Source organism: Puccinia triticina, chromosome 6A (genome assembly GCF_026914185.1).
Source record: "Puccinia triticina chromosome 6A, complete sequence".
Classification (NCBI taxonomy): domain Eukaryota; kingdom Fungi; phylum Basidiomycota; class Pucciniomycetes; order Pucciniales; family Pucciniaceae; genus Puccinia; species Puccinia triticina.
The window spans coordinates 2,435,104-2,454,705 of NC_070563.1; the positions used below are offsets into that span (position 1 = coordinate 2,435,104).

Below are 19,602 nucleotides of genomic sequence, written 5' to 3' on the forward strand. Positions count from 1 at the left end.
TATCCATTGACTTGAAATATAGCTCCCTGGATAGGCAAGCTATCTTGAGGGTTAAAAACAATTTCAAGTAGCCACATGAGCAGATCTATTTGTTTTTTTTGTATTTCTTTTGTTGTCAGATTTGATTCTTTCAAAAATAGAAGATGAATATGGTTCATGACAACAATCAATCTATGCAATCTGCTCTTCACTTGAGCATTGGTGTCAAGCTTGCTTTTGTCCTTAGAGTTCAGAATCCTGAGAACTCCCCAACCCACTGATTCATTCTTGAATAACATAGCTATTGGAAATCTTGGATGGGTAGTTATACTACAACCTTGAACTTTTGGGCGTGTTCCAGATTTTCTTTCTATCTTATCAAATTCATCTTCAAGATGTGATAAACAGGGTTTCAAATACTTGTATTGTTTAAGAAAAGTGTTGAAATAAACTTTTTCTCCTGGAAAAATTCCTCCTGGCAAAGTCATATCTGATATATATGAGAAGGTTTTTTGAAAATAGGGATTAATTTCCAGTTGTAGTACTGGCTCTTGAATGGTTCCCAAGAGCTTACTGATTGATGAATAGTCAACTGTTCAATTGCCATGCATCCAGGTGGATATAAGACAGATATCAAAGTGTTCATGATTTGGATTTTGTTATGCATTAGTATTCCTCATCAAGAGAAGAGAAGAAAATCAAGATCAAATATCTCACTTTTCTTTTCTTCTAGATATATTTTTAGTAATTCAGAGGCAGTCCCAATGGCATTGTCACATGTACCCAGGTCAAATTTTTGGGATAAAAGTCTGATAACAATTGTTTTAGCCACGCCTGCTGGCCCACCTCCACTGTCAGGACTGCCTTGTTCCAAACTCCATATTGAATCTGCCAGTTCTTCAAAAAATAAATTGCTAGTCTTTTTAGATGGGAAAATTACTTCATCTTGAAGCCATTGGAAGAAACCTTTTTGATGTTTCTTGTAAGTATGCACTGGCATGTTAAATTTGTTCAAGAGTTGTTCATACAATTCATATGCCCATCCAACCAGAAACTTGTAAAATGAGGTGATATGCCGCTTTTTTCGATTAGAAATTTCCCTGGTGAGCACTGGAGGAGGAAAACTTGCCCGACTTCTTTCCAAGATTGAGAATTCTTCATACACATCTTCATCCTCAGCACAACCCAGCTGAACCCTGAAGAAAAAATAGAAATCTCTGAGCAATGGCTCACGCAGCCGGCCATCAAGGCCAATACAGGTTGGACGCTTGCTCTTTCTTCGCATAGTAATCTTTGCATCATGAAAATATACATTCATGTTGGATGCCACTCGATAATCTTTGTCTTGTACCAAATCATTCAATCCGTCCGACTCTGACTCGAGTGTTTTGCGTTTGAATGATTTCTCAGAGCTAAAAACATGGGTAATCTGGCCCTGATTAGCTTCGCCGCATGCTAAAAGATTCGGTGCAATCAAATCCCCAGGCTCAGTTTCCTTTGTCATAAAGAAAGACACAGCGTGTAACATGAACCTGACGTACTCAATTGCAGCTCATAAGAATTCAAATGGCCTCCATAGCCCGATACCAGAGCCTGGGGGTTTGAAGTTGAACCCGAGCCAGAAATTTGTACTGGCAGTTGGTGATATTTGCGCTTGTTTGTTCCTGGCACTTCTTGCGGGGCTGGCAAACCATCTTGCAACAAACTCGGACTTGGACTCCGAGCGGAGAAAGATTGTGAGGGTTGTCCTGTTTCATGTAGTAATCCCTGATGTGGGTATTCCGATTCCAGGCCTAGTTCGGCGGCAGTCCACCGCCTTGTGGTGATGGGAGCAGCCAACGCGAGGAAACGTTCAACTGAATGGGGCTCTGCTTCTTCCGGCGGAAATGTCCACAGTTCATGATCCAGGTTTCCTGGAAATGTGGCTGATATCCCTATCAAACAACAACACATGCAGACTGCGAAAGCACCCAGCCGGACATTGGGAAGAACCATCTCGGAAGACCAAACTACGCGCGGGAGCTAATGGCAGAATTAATTGTTGTGGCAAACCTTGCAGACTCGGACTTGACCGAGTTCACCTTGCCGGTGATATATAGAGTGTACATCAGAGTGCTGCTGCGTAGGCCAGTGGTGTCGCTTGTTGTAATTACATGGGAGTATTATCACAATGGCCTGAAAGTCCCTTTATTGGAGGGGGGACGCCGTCCCGCAGGGACACTCCGAAGGAGGGACTTGCGTTTTATGTCAACCCTGCGGCCAGAGAGAATTATAAGGAAACTATGTAGGACTATGTACCATTTTTCAATCATTTTTAATGGCCCCCTGTCTGCTCTGGTGGCTAAGGTCTGGGGAAAGAAAATGGGCGCAATGTTCGATAACCTTGGCTCACAACTTGCCCGATTTTTTGGGGGCTTGAGCAGCACTCAGCATCATTCTTTGTGACTTCCATTGTGCCTGCTTCCTCCGCAGCGTGCACTCCATAGAAACTAAAACTCACAATGTTACATAGATGATTGGACAAGATCAAGGAAAGGATGCGTGAAAATAGAACAGAGATAGGGATAGGTTGGGCCATCATGGACATGAGAATTAAACAAGAGGAAATTAAAGAACAAATGAGTAGAGTGATTGTGAAAAAGTGCCCACCCAGGCCGTGAGGCCCACGCAGCCCGTAAGTCCTTCCCTCCGGCCGGCGCAATGCAACAAGTATTTTGTGCATTTTCTGCGGGTAGGTGTGTACTTCAGCCAGCGATTGGGTTGTGGAACATGTGGGGCACCATGTTTCCGTTCGAGTTGCGGGTGGCCTAATGATTGAGCCCTGCTGCGGGTTTTACAACATCGGAGGCACCACAGTTGTATCCACTTCCTCGTCCTTATTCTCTCTCCACCAAACCATCCAATCGAGTCATGTCGTCCTCTTCCTCGTCTTCTTCTCGCTTTCCTAACCCAGCCGACCATGCCAGCCATCAGCAGCAACCGAAGCGCCATCAATCCAAACATCAACTGCAACCCGCCTCAGCCTTGAGACTCCGATCGAGGCACCAAGTTGACAATAGCACCACTCCAGCAACCACCCATCAACGCCGACTGTCAACCTACTCAACCTCTTCCACCGTCCTGACTAACATCACCAGCTCAGAAACATATTCGAGCCTCTTGAAACAGATCAGAAGCTCAGACCCATCGTCGACACCCTCGAACTACCATGAACAACAGAGACTGGCGATCGCAAGTTATGGTGCCCAATCTCCAATCAGGAAGACGATCGGCACACTCATCAAATCCGGTCAATCCAGGTCATCGATCATATTATACTCGATCCTCTTTATCCTTTTATGGAAATCCCTGGTCGGCTTGGGACACTACAGCGGTCATCGTTCCCCTCCCTTATTTGGCGATCTGGAGGCTCAGAGGCACTGGATGGCACTTACCGTCCAACTGAAACTCAAACAATGGTATTCATTTGATCTCCAATGTATGTGTGCTCTAACTCTCTCTCTCTTTCTCTCTCTCTTCCAAAAATGAAAACCCATCCGAATCAAAAGTAATTGTCTGCTAATAATTACCTTTTCCGTCCGCAAGATTGGGGATTAGACTATCCTCCTTTGACGGCGTACCACTCGCTGGTGCTAGGCTATCTAGCAAGACTGGTCGATCCAGCCTTTGTCCTCCTTCGACCACCCTCAAATCATCCAAACGGTTGGGGAGAAGAACTACATCAACAACTGAAGCTTTTCTTACGATCCTCCGTACTAGCCAGCGAACTATTGCTCTGGATCCCCATCGTACTCATCTATCATTTCAAAACCTTTACTTTCAACTCCTCCTCACTCGACACATCAAACCATCTCTCTCACACATCAAATCCTCCCAGGCTCTCTAATGGGCTTTGGCTTGGCGCGATGTATTCAGTTCTAGTCGTCCTTCTCAATCCCAATCTAATCCTCATCGATAATGGTCACTTCCAATTCAACTCGATCATGCTTGGTCTCACTCTGGCTAGTGTGACGTGCTTCTATGGTGGTCATGATCTTCTGGGTGCTGTCATGTTTGTCTGTAGCTTAGCATTCAAACAGATGGCTTTATATTATTCACCTGCCATGTCAGTCTCGATTTGATACCTGCGACAGGTTCTGTGATTCAATTGATCATTATACCACAGAAAAAATGATCAAGCATGCTGATCAATCCTTTTATTCGCGCGCATATATCTAGATTTGCGTATCTTTTCGGAAAATGTTTATATCTTGGTCATCCACGTGGTACAAAGCTATTTACGCGCCTGGCGCTTATCTCAACGGGTTCAACGATACTACTATTTGCACCGTTCATATTCAATTCAGATTTCCCCCTAGCTATCATCCAAGTAATCCAGCGGATCTTCCCAATCGGTCGAGGCCTGTTTGAAGATAAAGTTGGTAACTTTTGGTGTACCTTGAACCTGTTCATAAAAGTCCGTACTCTGGCCTCCGTCAAGACTCTCGCCAACATTGCACTCCTCTTTACCCTAGGGGCAGTCCTTCCGGTGATCCTACTCTTGACCATCCTGAGTTGGAAATTGAACCCAAGCCCACCCTCAATATCGTCATCATCCTCATCGTCCTCCAAGGTCTCTTTACTTACATCAGATCCATCAAATCCTATCCCGAAAACGGTCGAACTTCTTCCACTGGCACTCTACAATTCGTCGATCGGATTCTATTTGTTTTCGTTTCAAGTACACGAGAAAAGTATCCTGTTGCCCGTCTTGCCCCTCCTCTTAATCCTTTCCCGACACCATAGAAATCGCAAGCGAGGACAACTTGTCAACTGGCAGGACTGGGATATCATCTGTTTGATCAGTAATGTATCGGTTTTTAGGTGCGCTCAAGGTTTGTTTCTCTCTTCTTTGTCTTCATCACCCTCAAACTGGTTGAATTTGAAGATAGGCTAATCATCTTTGTCTTATTTTTTTCCTTTGCGTGATGTTACTTGAAACCCAATATAGCATGTGGCCACTCTTGAAACGGGAACAACTAGGAGTTCAGTACATGGTCTCGATCATATCATACAACCATTTAATTGGTTATAGCCCATTGAAGTTGATTAAACGATCAACCGGAAACCTGGTCTCGCTGGGGATCATGTCCATTTACCTTGCGATGATTGGTATCCATCTTTCAGAACAGTTGATCAAGCCTCCCGCCCGGCTTCCCGACCTGTTCGTAGTCTTGAACCACTCACTGAGTTTCGTGGTCTTCAGTGCAAGTTACCTTTGGAGCTTGCTTCGAATCTATGAAGAAGCCTGGACTCTCGTCGGTTTTGGACGGCTCAGTCACCATCTCCCAGAACCAGCGCATCCCAGCGAGACGAAATCTTTGGAGCAAGAGCACGACAAGAGAGAGTTTGAAAAGGATCAAGCAGAAGGTTCGATGAGTGAAGTGAATGAAGAAGATGAGGATCCATCGGAAGCGTTGCAGCTAAAACTACCGGCGAAGCGATCATCGAGTCTACAACAACAGCGGCGGAAGAAGAAGAAGTCAGGGTCTGACTCGGAGGGGGAGGAGTTGAAGAGCCGGTCGTTTGGGGCGACGCCACGGATGCTCAAGGGAGGCCCGCTTCCGCAGCGGATGTTGAAGGAGCCGGCTGGGTCGGGCAGCCGCCCGAGCTCGAAGGTGATGATCAGCTCACCCAGCGGCGAGAAGCTGATGAACAGGATCAAGAACCGCTTGCTCGTTTCCGCGTCCAGGTCCGCTAGCCCCTCTTCCTCCTCTTCCACCAGCCAGCGTAGTTCTTCCGCCGAAGATCGCCGAGGGCCTGGCAGTAAAGGCAAGGAGAAAGAGGACGAAAACAAGCTCGACGATCAAGGCGGGAACCCAGCTCGCGGAGGACAGTCTGACGATTCCTACTCCAAAGACCTCGAATACCACAGCCCACAGCATCATCATCATCACCTTCAGAATCTTGTGGCTGTCACTGAGAGAGACGAGCGCCGGCAGCCCGACAAGCAGGAGCAGGAACAGGAGGAGCGCGACGAACGGAGGAGAGAGCAGAGAGAACGGGAGAGGCAGAACCTCTCGTCAAGTCCTTATCGTCTCGAAAGCGCTTGGGAACAGGCGCTCAGACAGAGTAGAGAAGAAGCTATCCGCAGGCGTCGGGAAGAACTCTTGGCTACTCGGACGCCTACCAATTCTTCTTCCAAACGCTAATCCCCAGCCTCCCACTCCTTACGTTCTAATCATCTCTCTTTTATTGATTCCTTAGAAAGAAACATAATCAAGAAGTTGATTCAGTCTTACTCATAAGAGTAAATTAAAAAAAAAACCATTAATCGTATTATAGAGTTCTTCACTTTTACATATTCATGTTTATATACATCCAAGCAAGCCATTTGTCTCTTTCACCGCGCTTTCAGAAGTTGAGTCCATTTTTAATCTCGTGTGGTGAGCAAAAATAACAGATACGTCCTCCAGGCATCCAAGCCAGGGGTTCTCTCCACAAGTACCTCCCCCTACCTTTTAGGGTGGCGGCGCATTGCGCCGATCGGAGGGAGGCACTCACAGGCTATGCGGACCCCGCGGCCTGAGAGGATTGTTGGTGGGCACTTGTTCACAATCCCTCTCGCGCACTCTTCCTCGCCCCTTTTTCCTCTGGTTTTCATCTCCCGTCATGGCCTTATCTCTGTACTATTCTCCCGCCTCTTCACCCCTTTTCTTTGATCTACAGCCATTGCTGTCACATTGGGAGTGTTGGATTTTGTGTAGCGCACGTGGTGTAATGCGGGATGGAGCAGAACCATTCATGGTGGTCCTAAACAAGAAAGTCGAATGTCCCTCCAGGCCCCCATCCAAATCACAAAAATATGTAGAGATCTTGTCCGGTGTTCCGCTAAAAAGTAGTGACAGAGTCGTCTGCGATGTGGACCATCCTATTGAGGGCCCCACAGTTGTGCTGAGGATGTGGATTGTACGCACTACAGATGCTGAGCATCAGCAGTCGTCGACGCAGCACCAAGCCTGACAGCCAAAAATAACATAAAAATGCAAATTTGGCACGTTGAAGATGAAACAATACAACAGTTCTATACTATCCTAGATGAGCAGTGCATGTAAGTGGGTATAGGTACATATGATTACAGAAGAAGAAAAAAAAACGAGTAGAAAGCGTGCTGGTTGATGCAAGATTGTAGAGTGAGGTTTTCTATGTGAGAGGATGTGATGCAGAATGAATGGCGAAGAACGAGGCAGGGCTTGTTTTTGGCGGAGGAGTTCTGATGTTTTGGCTCGTTGAGTTCTAATGGTTAGCTCCAACTTCTCGACACAGTGTTCGGCCATGGGAGACCTGGATGGCACACAGCCTGGGTTCTAGCCAGGAACTGAAGAGGGAAGCCAAGAGGATCCTGAATGAAGGGTTGGATTAGCCGGATGGGGCGATGAGGGGGGGTTCGGATATGGGAGCAGAGGACGGACCCAAAGGTATCGGCAAAGCCGACACAGGCGATCCTGAACTCCTTCTCGTGGTCGAGATGGTGGCCGTCCCTGCCCAGCCAGTAGTACGCACTGACGTAGGCCAGGCCGCCGCAGACGCCCTCGAGCGAGATGAGGGCAAAGACGAGGGGGTAGATCCAGTCGACGGACACGATCCGGGTGAGGATGGCCGAGGAGGCCTCGAGCACGAGCGTGCCGAGGATCAGGAGCTGGAGCAGACTGGGCATGGGGATCAGCCTCCGGGGCAGGGCCGGGAATCGGAAGATGGCCATGGACGAGCGCGAGAAAAAGACAAAGATCTGCGCCGGACGGGGGTGGGGGTGAGTCAAGGGATCATCCAACACCCCAGAGAAGGCTGAAGTAGACTCAACCTGGTAGGTCAGCTGCCAGAACGGGTAGTAGTCTCGCAGGCTTTTGAAGACGAGGGAGAAGACTGGATGGGCTTGGGGTTTCGGAGGGGGGTAGAGGAGCGTGGGTGCGACTCCGGTGTTGATCTGGGCCCGAAGAAAGCAGTCGTCAGCCGGCGTCGGGGCAGTTTATTTAGGAGTGGCTCCTACGGTGTATTCGGCAAAGTAGACGGCGAAGAGGGGCAGCATGTAGGGGATGAGGAGCGGCCTGGCGAGGCGGAGTTTGTCGGGCAGGGCGAGTTCTTCGGGGGGCTTGAGCGGGGGGGCGTCGGGGCGGTCGGTGTCGGGCACGACGGCGTAGCCTGCGTCGAGGTGGGGGGATGCTGCTTGGCTTGGCGGGGGGAGGAGGAAGAAGTAGGTGAGGGAGAGGCAGATGGGCAGGACCTGTTATATAAAGTTGATCAATTGGTGTGTGTGTGTAGGACGGAGAGAGAGAGAGAGAGAGAGAGAGGGAGACTCAACTGAGCTGATGGCGAGGGCGGTGGGGAGGCCGAGATGGCGGAGCAGCCACCAGAGGGCTGCGCCGGCGACGCCCGCGGCGCCTGTCCCGGAGGCGAACCAGCTGAGCCCGGGGCGGCCAGGGTAGCGGGTGGAGAGCTGCAGGAAGGTCATCTCGCCGAGCCCGGAGGCGAGGCTGGCGAGGGCGATGCCGAGGAGTCTGATGGGCACGGCGGAGAAGAGGGCGATGGTCTGTGGAGAGGAGATTTGAGTGATTCAGTGTTTGAGGTGGTGGTGGTGGAGTGTTTGTGCGTACGATGATGCCGAGGAAGCTGAGGGCCGAGCAGCTCAGGATGCGTTGCGGGTACTGGATGGCCCCGCGGAGGAGGTAGGGCCAGACGATCTTGACGAGCAGTGCGGGGGTGATGTCGGCGAGGAGGATGAGGCCTGTGGGGACGTCGGGGGGGACGAGGTCGAGTGCGGCAGCGATGATGATGACGTAGAGGACATTGTTCCTGCGGGGGTGGGGGTGGGGGTGTCAGTGTGTGAGTGAGTGTGTTTCGGTTGGGTGTGGGGGTGGGACTGACAGCAGGCCGAAGAGGAAGAGGGCTGCGTTGAATGAGTCGTGGGCTGGCTGGGTGGGTTGTTGTTCTTCTTGATCTTCTTCTTCTTCTTCTGCGGGTGGGATCGGCGCCAGTCTGAAGGCCATCGTGGTGGTGCCGTGGGTGGCTGTGCTCAGCCCCAGCGATCGGATTCGGCGGTGTGTAGGCTTCCTCGGGGCGTCCCCCGGGGCATCCCCCACTTCCACTTCCTCTTCTCCTCCTTCTCCTTCTCCAGCCGATCACTGAAACTCAACCAGAAGATGGTCGGAGTCAAGCGTCCGGCAGCCGAGCTCATCGCCGAACACCCACCAGCAACAGCCAACCCCCATGGACTCGACCGGCGGACGAAGGCGATCCGGAGCTGCAGCAGCTGGAACAGCGCCCTCCTCCACGGCAGACGCACCAGGGCAAGCGCACTCACCCGCACCCAGCCCCCCACACAACACTGACCACACCTCCCATCCCCCAGGGCCCGCAGTGGGACTACGCAACAGCCTCCTACCACGTCTCCCAGCGATCAGCCGAGTACTACAGGGGGGTCACCCCCATCCACCCCATCCTACATACACCCGCCAGCCTGAGCACCAGCCCAACAGCCAGCTCCCAGCTCCCTTCCCGCCCACTCATCCAGCCCCCCGACCGACACCACCACCAGCACCACCACCATCTGCATCCCCAGGACGGCGACCAGCCCGCCAGTCGGCCGACCAGACTCCCCTCCCAAGGCGCCCGTCCGACCAACCCCGCCTATCCCCCAGTCCACCATCCTGCCCACCTCCAGCACCCACACGGCGAGATCAAGCCGGCCATCTTCCCCCCTCCCCCCAACCTCACACACTTCCAGCACCCCGCCGGCATCTCGCCGCCCAGCGCGCCCCACCCGATCCCACGCCACATGTCCACCACGCCCTCCTCCCAAGCACCCGAGCGCAAGGGCGAGCACCATCCTGGTAAGACTCTTCCCCACTCCACGCACGATCGCCGTCTTGTCTCTGACACGCACTCCTGCCGGGAACAGGAGCCTACCAGCAGCAGCCCCACTCCGCCTTCTCGCCCGCGCCCTACCACCCCTCCGTGCCGGGCGGATACGAGAAGCCGGCCGGCGAGCGCGCCGGCAGTCCGGGCCAGCCCCCCCCCGGCCCGTCCCCTGCCCCGCATCACCAGCACCATGCAGGGGGCGAGGGGGCTGGTGGGGCCAGCCGCAAGCTCTATCCCTCTTCCCATCCCTTCAGCCAGCAACGCCCGTCCACCCCCGCATCCGCACCCCCACCGGGTGGCGGCGGCGGCGGCGGCAGTGCCGGCAATCTCTTCCAGCCGCCGCCGCCGCCGCCGGTCCCGATCGGCGGATATGCCCCGCTCGCCGCCCAGGCCCGCACCCATCCGGCCTACCTCGCCTCTCTCCCCATGGGCTCCCCGCCGGCTGGGCCGGACCAGTTCGGCCCGGCCCAGCCGTTCGCTCTCGGGCGCGGGATCCAGCCCAGCCAGTTCTACCCCTCCTCCTCCTAATGTAAAAAACCTTTGAGATGCAATTTATTACATGTTGATGTGTGTACTTAGTGTGAGAGAGTGTACTGAGGGTGCTGTGAAGGGGCTGTGACAGGGCGTGGACAGGGCCAGTGGGGATCACCCGCTGGCACTTTCTCTCTTCTTGCGCTTCCTCCGTTCTTGCCACTCTGCCCGCCACGATGGCGATTCGGACGACTGCCGAGAAACGATCGACGGCATTCGACGACATCTTCCCAGACAACCCCCGCCAGAACCAGAACAATCACCAGAACAATCACCAGAACAACAATCAGAACAGCTACAACTACAGCTATCCTCAGCACACCCAGCCTCAGCCCCACTACTACCACCCCCAGCTCAGCTCGCAACGAACGCACATCTACCCAGGCCCAAGCAGAGCACAGTCACTCCTCGCACCCGAACGCACCTCAACCATCCCGAGCAGCAGCAGCAGCAGCCGCTCTCACTCATTCGCATCAGCCCGCCACTCAATCAACAACAACAACCACCAACAACAACAACACCCACAGCTCATACTCCCAAGAAACTACAGCCACAAGCCACAGGCCACACCCTCCTTCGACTCCGACAGCACCGGCCTCGGCTCAATCCAGGAGAGCACCATCTACCAAGGATTCGACCAGCCAGGGCCCCTATCAGGTCAGTCAGTCTCTCTACATCCACACACACACACATACACATACCCTTCTGACTGTGGATTTAGCAGACTTCTCCCACTCCGACTCCATCACCCGAAAACCATCCGTCGACCTCGACCGCCACTCCCTCTATGCCGGCATGTCCCCCATCCACTCCGATCACCAGCCAGGCCAACTCTCTCCCCACCTCATCCGCCCCCGCAAATCCTCAGAATCCGTCCGCGTCCTGCCCACCCAGCCCAAGCCGAGCAGCGCCACCGACCGCTCCTTCAGCTTCTCCAGCGGACCCTCCTCCCGCCCCCGCCAACCACAACCACAGCCACAGCAACAACAACCAGGCTCCTCCCGCCCACCCATCGTCTACCCCGCCCTGCTCAGCCGGGTCGCCGAGGCCTTCCGCAGCCGGATCTTGCTTGCCGAGCGCACCAAGGACGGGCTGACGTACACCGAGTGCTTCGACGGCCGCGAAGCCGTCGACAAGATCGCCTACATCATCAAGACCACCGACCGCAACCTCGCCCTCCTCCTAGGCCGGGCCCTCGACTCGCAAAAGTTCTTCCACGACGTCACCTACGACCACCGGCTGCGCGACAGCCACCACGAACTCTACCAGTTCAGAGGCACCCTGCCCAACTCCTTCCCGGCTGCTAGCCAGCACCACGACGGCCCCCTCCAGCGGCCCATCTCAGAGGCCCAGTCAGAGCCACCCGACGGGCTGGACGAGGAAGAGGCCCAGGAGGAGGAGGGCGGGGTGACGGAGGAGGAGGAGGAGGAAGACGTGCTCCCCTGCGGGGTGTTCACCCTGCTCACCGACTGCTACTCCCCCACCTGCACGAGGGACCGGCTCTGCTACTCGATCGCCTGTCCCCGCCGGCTCGAACAGCAGGCCCGGCTCAACCTCAAGCCGAAACCCGGCCTCCAGCGCAGCCTGTCCACCGAATCCCTCAGCGACCTCAAAGAACCTGGCACCCTCTGGATCCACTCCGTCCCCCAGGAGGTCGTCGACTCCGTCAACGACACCGAGAAGAAGCGCCAGGAGGCGATCAACGAATGCATCTACACCGAACGGGACTTCGTCCGAGATCTCGAGTACCTGCGTGATGTCCGTCCCTCTCTCTCTCTCTCTCTCTCTTTAAGCTTGTTGACATCCGTCGTCTCGAGAGGAGATATTAACAACAGCCTGCTCTCGATCTATCCAGGTGTGGATCAAGCCGCTCCAAGCCTCGACGATCATCCCCGAAGCGCGCCGCCAAGACTTCCTGAGCCAGGTGTTCTGGAACGTGCTCGAGGTCCTCTCGGTCAACTCGCGCCTCTGCGAGCTGCTCTCCAAGCGCCAGAAGTCCGCCCACCTCGTCCCCCACATCGCCGACATCTACCTCGAACTCGTCCCCCACTTCTCCCCCTTCGTCAAGTACGGCGCTCATCAGTTGTACGGCAAATACGAGTTCGAGCGCGAGAAGGCGGCGAACCCTGCTTTCGCTAAGTTTGTCGATGTGCGTCATTTGGTTTCTCTGGCTCTGTTGGCCATGTGTGCGGATCTTGACACCGGATCTTGACATCACAGGAAGCAGAGCGACTGCCTGAATCACGCAAGTTGGAGCTGAATGCCTATCTGACTAAGCCGACCACTCGGCTGGCCCGGTACCCCTTGCTGCTCGAGGTCGTGCTCAAGTACACGCCCGAGGACCACATCGACAAGACGGAGATTCCTAAAGTGGTCAAGATGATCCGCGACCTGCTCGCCAAAGTGAACATCGAGACCGGCAAGAGCGAAAACCGATTCAATCTGGCTCAGCTCGACCAACAACTCGTGTTTAGACAGGGCGAAGCTGTCGTCAGTATCCTCCACCATCTCTCTCGTCTCGTATAATAAGTTTTTTTAATTGTCTCCTGTCTCATCTTTGAACAGGATCTCCGGTTAAGAGAAGAAGGTCGAGAGCTAATCTACAAGGGGCAGCTCAAGAAGAGAGGCGGGAGTGGGAGCGACAGTGCCGAACTGCAAGTCTACCTGTTCGACCACGCCCTGCTGATGGTCAAACACAAACACTCGAACAAGACCGATCAACTGAAGGTGTACCGGAAGCCGATCCCATTAGAGCTCCTGACGGTGACCGGGGTGGCGAGTCAAGAGGAGGGGGGTGGGGGGGCTGGGAGCGGGGGACGGGGGATGGTCGGCTCGAGCAAGAAGTCGCTGATGACCCGGAACAGCGGGTCGGATAAGGGCAAAGGCGTCGGGCCGACGAGCATCATGGGCGGCGGCAGCGGCAGCGGCGGCGGCGGCGGTGCTACCGGCGTCGTCGTGCCCTCGGCGGCTCACAACAAGGCCGGCTTCTCGATGACGATCAACCAGCTCGGCCGCAGAGGCTACTCGATCGTCCTTTGGGCGCCCACTACCCAGTCCAGACAGAAATGGCTCGATAAAATCCATGCCCGTCAGGCCCAGATCCGCGAGCAAAACACCATCTTCGAGATGGTGCCCCTCAACGAAGGCTTCTTCGTCGGCCCTTATAAGGTCAACTGTGCCGTCCCCTATGGTATGTTTGATGTTGTTGAGAGTCATGACACTGGACAACTCATTTTTTGATGATTCTTGTTGTAGATAATGGGAACCGACTGATATTCGGGAACGATGTGGGGGTCTATGTCGCGATGACCTCGGACCCCACACGGGCGCCGGTGCAAGTGATCCAAGTGGAGAACGTGACGCAAGTGGAGATCATAGAAGAGCACGGGATCCTGCTGGTGCTAGCGGACAAGGTAGTGATGACCTTCTGGATGGACACGCTCGACCCAAGCGATGCGGCGGGGGCGGCCAAGCGGGCCCGCAAGGTCTCCTCGAACGCCTCCTTCTTCAAGGTCGGCGACTGTCTCGGACGCAAGCTCGTCTGCGTCGTCAAGGCCGGGAGCGTCTCGAGCACCATCAAAACTCTCGAGCCGGCCGAGAACCTCAACCACCAGATCAACGTCCGGCCGAGGCCTAAGCCGGCCTTCCGGAAGATCATCCCTGCTAACAACGATGCGCTGAAAGTGTACAAGGTCCGTCTTCTCTCCCTCCCTCTCTCTCTCCCACAATCTCTCGCAATGATCCTCACTCCTGTGTGTGTGTGTGTGTGTGTGTAGGAGTTTTACATCCCGACGGTGTCGAGCTCGGTGCATTTCCTGAAATCGAAGCTCTGCATCGGCTGCCAAAAGGGCTTCGAGATCGTCAACCTGGAGACCCTCGACGTCCTGGGGCTGCTCGACCCGGCCGACCATTCGCTGGACTTCATCGCGCGCAGAGAGGCCGTCAAGCCGATCGCTATCTACCGCATCGAGGCTGAGTTCCTGCTCTGCTACGAGGAATTCGCGTTTTATGTCCGTCTGCTCTCCCTCTCTCTCTCTCTCTCTGGCTTCTTTTGCCTGCTCAGTCTTTCTGTTTTTGTCTAGGTGACTAAGAGCGGGTGGAGGGCTAGGTTCGATTGGATCATCCAATGGGAAGGCAATCCCACCGCGTTCGGTAAGCTTCCTCGCCCATCCGTTTTCAGCCGCAGCCTGCTCATTTTCCTGGTGTTTGCTCCAGCGCTCCATTACCCGTTCGTCCTGGCGTTCGACCCGAGCTTTATCGAAGTACGCCACGTGGACACGGGCCTGTTAGTCCAAGTGATCCCGGGGCCCAACCTGCGGTAAGTCGAGCTTCTGGAGTATGGAGGAGGAGAGAAGCTGACCGGGGGGACGCGGTGGCAGGCATTTGTTTTCAGAGTCGCCGCCGTCGATCTCCGCCCCTCTCCTAGCCGCCGCCGCCGCCCGGCAACAGGAGCTGCAGCACCAGCAGGGCAAGCGCGGCCATGGCCCACAGACAGGCGCCGCCGGGCTCAACACCCCGTCCATCAACTCGCTCGCCCTCAGCTGTCGGCCCCAGATCATCTTCGCCGCCGACGCCAAGGTGCTCCAGCTCCGCCTCAAACAGCGCCCGCTCTCCGTCGCCAACCTCAGCCTCAACGCCAGCCAGCTCCACCACCACCACCACCATCCCCACCATCAGCAGCAGCAAGGCCCGTTGCCCGCCGGAAGCCCGCTCAATCACTCTCCTAGCCCCGCGCCCGTCCCCTCCTCCTCCTCATCGTCCCCCGCCCCCGCCCACTCCTTCGCCTCCCCGCCCGCCAACCCCCACCATCCTCCCCACCCGCAACACCCGCTCGCACACCATCCCCACCCGGCCTCCCTTCCCCCCCACCACCATCCAACCCACCCCCATCCCCACCATCCCCATCATCACCAGCTCCAGCACCACCAGCACCACCAGCTCCAGCTCCAGAATCTCCACCATCCCGGACTGTCCAACAACAACGGGCCCTATCCCCCCCTCCATTCTCACTCCTTGCCCCCCCCGCCACCGGTCGCGCCCCTGCCCCTCCCCGGCGCCCCCCTCCCCGGGCCCCCTCACCACCCGCCCTCGAACGCCCATCCCGTCAACCTCCACCACCCCGGCTACCACCCCTTCTACCACCACTAACCCCCCCTCCCCCCTCCTTCTTTCTGCGCCTCCGTCTTCTTCGCCCCGCTCGGCGGCTTCTTTCATCCCTCTTGTTCGCTCGTTTTTGTAGTCTTGTAATGTCTGTCTGGCTGCCCCTGTGTGTGGCTGTCTGGGTCAAGTGCGGCTTCGATCGGCCTCGTGTATCTTTGTCTGTGTCTGTCTGTGTATGTAAGGGCCGGGATGCATGAGCGAGGCGTCCGGCTGGCGTCGGGAGGCTCGCTGGGGACGGCCCCCGCGCCCGTCATGGATCGAGCGGGGACGGCTCGCCCCTGCTGGCCGCCGGCCCCCAGCCCCGGAGTACTTCCTCCAAAAAATGCTTCGTGTTGTGTTGAGTCTTTTTTTGTCGGACTCGTCGCCGGTCATGGCAGCTCTGATCGGAGCGGTGCCAAGCAGCCTGGATGTGGTGAGGAAGAATGTGCGCCGGGGATGGGCAGCCCTCTGCCGCCAGTCGCATTGGCTGCAGCCTCTGGCGCCAGTCGCCATGATTTGTTGCGCCGCAGAACGTCTCGCGCAAGCGGAGGCGGCCCCGGAGGACTTCCTGGCCGGGCGAGGCATGCGGTTCGGCCCAGAACCCTCCGCTGGCTTTGGCGGCGCCCCCCGCACGCGTCGGCCGCCGGCCGCCGGATGGCTGCAGGGCCGCCATCTTCCGTGCTCCCGTGCTGCTGGCCCAGGAACACGCGTGTTCTTTCTTTTGCACAGGGGCTGTGTATTGGAGCGTGGTCACATGCACTCATCCGGGCCCGGTCGTGATTCGGTCCCGGCGACGCATGGGAGTCGTTTCTCCAACCCTCTTGGAAGCAGTGAACGCCATTGCCGAGGAGAAAGGTGGCAGCAAACACGGCAATGGCATGGGCCGCCCATGTTCCCCCATTGAGCTTCCTCTCATAATTGGGCTGCAGAAGCGGGATTGGAACACATTTTAGGAAAAAAAAAGTGAGACTTCTGTTTCAAGAAAAAACGAGTGATCTGCAAGGAGAGAAAAGGATGTAGACACTTGGCTCAAAGCCTATCAGGGCATCAATGTTCTCAAGAATTCAATCCTTTTTGATGGTCTTGTAACAGTGAGAATGATTAGTAAGTATCTGAGGAGATCAACTAAGGAGAAGGCACAAAGGATGGAGCATGTCTGGAAGGATGAGGAGTGAGATCTTCCAGCTGCTGCCACCGCTGAATATATTAATGAAACTGAGGGAATAGATGACACATGCTGTGACAGATGAATGAAACAAAAGATCAAAAAATGAGTAACCTAATTAGAAGTATCTACATTTCCTCAATTCCTTGATACTTGAGTCTGAACAATGTGATAAACATGAAGTGGCCTTGCACTTGTATTTTGAAAAAATCATTCCCTGGGATTCAGACGGCGGGGACTGGGGCGTGACCGAGTGATTCCTAAGGTTTCACCCACAATCCTGTATCTTCTTGCCTACAGGATTCATGAGCAATTTGTATCAGTATTCAAGATGAGAAAAATCTCTAAAATATCAGCCTGGAAAAAATGCTAGATAGGAAAGTTGATACCCACAAGTACTCTCCAGTATAGAAGGAAAGCTGATGGGTTATGTGAAGAGTCAGTATCCTGGCCCTTGGATTTGAAAATAACCATTCACTGTTACACAGATCACCAACCATCTACTGCTCTGAAATTTCCCCAACCTCTCAGGTGTTGATTTGAACGCTGATTTGATTCCACTCTGTATCTAATTGGAGAACAGACTATTTAATTTTGTTGAAAGTCAAAGGCAAAAAAAAAAAAAAAAAAAATTAGATGCAACCGAATTCTGCCATAAAAAGATGATTTCTTACTGGAATTGGATTCCATCAACTGGGATTCCAGCTCAGTAGATCTTGTGGGGACCACTGAATTCCCAAAATTTCCACTGCTTTCTCCCTGAGCTAATGAGGTGGGATGAGGAGTTAGTTGCCATTAACTTGGACATAACAGATGTTATCCATCAAGATCCAAAGTGAATAATCTTTTCTGCTGGGCGCTTTTCCTCACCTTCAAATCTTTCAATATCTCTACTATGTGAATCATCTAAATAAACTGTGAGTACTGTTATTGATATCAGAGATCAGTCAACAATTGCACCAAGTTGATAACTATGCTGGATGACAAATTCCACTTACTTGGAATACCTCCAGTGGCTTCTCTGCTCTGATCCAATAGTCGAGCTTCCATTCTTTTGACAAGACGGTTTGAGTGCAAGACTGGAAGTGCTGAAACAAGACAAAAATTCAAGAGCTCAAGTGCAAATAAGGCCTTAGTCAATAACATGGCTGCTATGTATTGATAATTATGTGGGTTTTATAATATGATGATGAATGGAGGGTGAGAAGTCGGAAGAATTGGAAAGTTGGGGGATGGGGTTATTTCTAGTCTAGACCTTTGGGACTCTTAGGAGGATACCTGCATCACGAGAGGGTACGTTGCACAAGTGTTCTTGCTCCTTTGCAGGCTGTATGTGTGTGGGCAAAGATTAAATTCTCCTCTATGAGACAGTTGGTTGAATTGTCTGGGCAAGAAATCAAGCTTGTAGTGATCTGTATCAAGATGAACCCCAACACGACCTGCCTCCATGACTTTTGTTCAGATCTTGTAAATACGCCAAGTGTGCTTCCCTGGGACGTTTGTCCAGTTGATCCGACAAATCAAATCTCAGCCCAGTATTACCAAGAGACTCTAGCCTCATCGCCTCCGGTCAAGGCTGATGCCCAGCCCGCCAGCTTTCCATGAAACAATTGTACATAATCTGGGGAACTGTAGATCTGCTTACCGTTTGTATTTTGAAAAAAGCAAAGAGGCATAGCTGCAGTTTGGATTACCCTTGCAAAATGATGATCATGACAATTAGGTTTTCTTCAAACCAACAATGACAGAAGGTTACAAGAGGTTACAAGTGATAGCGACTGGAAATGGTGGACGTCGAAATCCGGAGGTGCCGTCACCGCATGGGTCATAAGAGATGACATGATTGACCAAGTTTACCGAGTCCAGGGAGAGAGCTCAACGGGACTCCAGGGGTCACGGATTGAGCTACCTCCATTGTCCTTTGGGCTCCCACTACCCAGTGTAGACAGAAATGGCTTGATAAAATTCATGCCCGTCAGGCCCAGATCCACAAGCCAAGTACCATCTGTGGAATGGTGCCCATCAATGAAGGCTTCTTCATTGGCCCTTGTAAGGTCAACTGTGACGTCCCCTATGATATGTTTTATGTCCCTTTTGACTCATGTTTGACAACACTGGAGTACTTGTATCTTTTTTTTTCTGTTTGGCTTCCTTATCCATACAAAATACTTTTGTTTTCTGATTATATTCTTGTTTTAGTTCTTGGTTGCATTGGCCAAGAAATTTATTTTCAATTTTTTCTGGCTCTCATTTGATGAACTCAAACTTTATGCACTCCAAAATTTTTGGAGTGAACAGGATCAACAATTGGAGTGCACAGATGGTGCACTCCAAATCTTTGGAGTGCATGGGTGGTCCACTGCAACATTTACCACATTTTTGGAGTGACCATTTGGCTTTGGTCTACTCTAATGATCTTGGAGCAAACTGATATTCACTCCAAAATTATTGGAGTAGACAAATGCAATATTTTGGAGTGCTATTATAGGACCCCGGCAAGCCCCTACTAGACACCCTTACGTGATACCCCGGTAATTTCCTAACTTAACTAAGTCCCTCTCTTTGTGGAGGGGGGACGCCGTCCCGCAGGGACCCTCCGAAGGAGGGACTTATACACTAAGTGGACCCCGCAGCCTGAGAGAATCAGGAACTTGGCCTTTTTCAATTCTGTGTAGCTTCATCACATCACATTATGTGATTGAGTTGTAGGGGAACAAAAGATGCAGAACATCAAGGAGAATCTTTCCACCTATTGTCCTATTTTTAGGGATATGTAATGACATTCAAATGTCTTTTTTTGCAACTTCATCTAGTTGGCTACATCCCGTATCACACATGTTGCACTGTACAGAATCTGGAATCCATGATGTTACAACTCTGATTACAGCTCAACA

The 19,602-nt window shown here is 53.3% G+C and overlaps 4 protein-coding genes across 4 annotated transcripts; 3 read left to right on the plus strand and 1 right to left on the minus strand.

Moving 5' to 3' along the window:
• Positions 1 to 2,889: 2,889 nt before the first annotated feature.
• On the plus strand, positions 2,890 to 6,170 carry PtA15_6A323 (uncharacterized protein; the record flags this gene model as incomplete). Its single annotated transcript, XM_053170017.1, has 4 exons — positions 2,890 to 3,457; positions 3,565 to 4,084; positions 4,198 to 4,842; positions 4,970 to 6,170. The coding sequence occupies 4 exons, from the start codon at positions 2,890 to 2,892 to the stop codon at positions 6,168 to 6,170; spliced, it is 2,934 nt and encodes a 977-aa protein (XP_053021250.1).
• Positions 6,171 to 7,254: 1,084 nt separating this feature from the next.
• PtA15_6A324 (uncharacterized protein) lies at positions 7,255 to 9,002 on the minus strand (the record flags this gene model as incomplete). The annotated part of the gene is made up of 8 exons (XM_053170018.1): positions 7,255 to 7,360; positions 7,431 to 7,747; positions 7,820 to 7,942; positions 8,006 to 8,239; positions 8,318 to 8,545; positions 8,610 to 8,808; positions 8,881 to 8,927; positions 8,973 to 9,002. 8 exons carry the CDS (start codon positions 9,000 to 9,002, stop codon positions 7,255 to 7,257), a joined length of 1,284 nt encoding a protein of 427 aa, XP_053021251.1.
• A 153-nt stretch (positions 9,003 to 9,155) lies between these two features.
• On the plus strand, positions 9,156 to 10,401 carry PtA15_6A325 (uncharacterized protein; the record flags this gene model as incomplete). The annotated part of the gene is made up of 3 exons (XM_053170019.1): positions 9,156 to 9,302; positions 9,365 to 9,845; positions 9,914 to 10,401. 3 exons carry the CDS (start codon positions 9,156 to 9,158, stop codon positions 10,399 to 10,401), a joined length of 1,116 nt encoding a protein of 371 aa, XP_053021252.1.
• A 179-nt stretch (positions 10,402 to 10,580) lies between these two features.
• Positions 10,581 to 17,220, plus strand: PtA15_6A326 (uncharacterized protein; the record flags this gene model as incomplete). The annotated part of the gene is made up of 13 exons (XM_053170020.1): positions 10,581 to 10,804; positions 10,994 to 11,061; positions 11,129 to 12,162; positions 12,260 to 12,553; positions 12,625 to 12,894; positions 12,970 to 13,167; positions 13,384 to 13,594; positions 13,660 to 14,096; positions 14,181 to 14,414; positions 14,487 to 14,556; positions 14,620 to 14,666; positions 14,854 to 15,018; positions 17,197 to 17,220. 13 exons carry the CDS (start codon positions 10,581 to 10,583, stop codon positions 17,218 to 17,220), a joined length of 3,276 nt encoding a protein of 1,091 aa, XP_053021253.1.
• Positions 17,221 to 19,602: the final 2,382 nt, after the last annotated feature.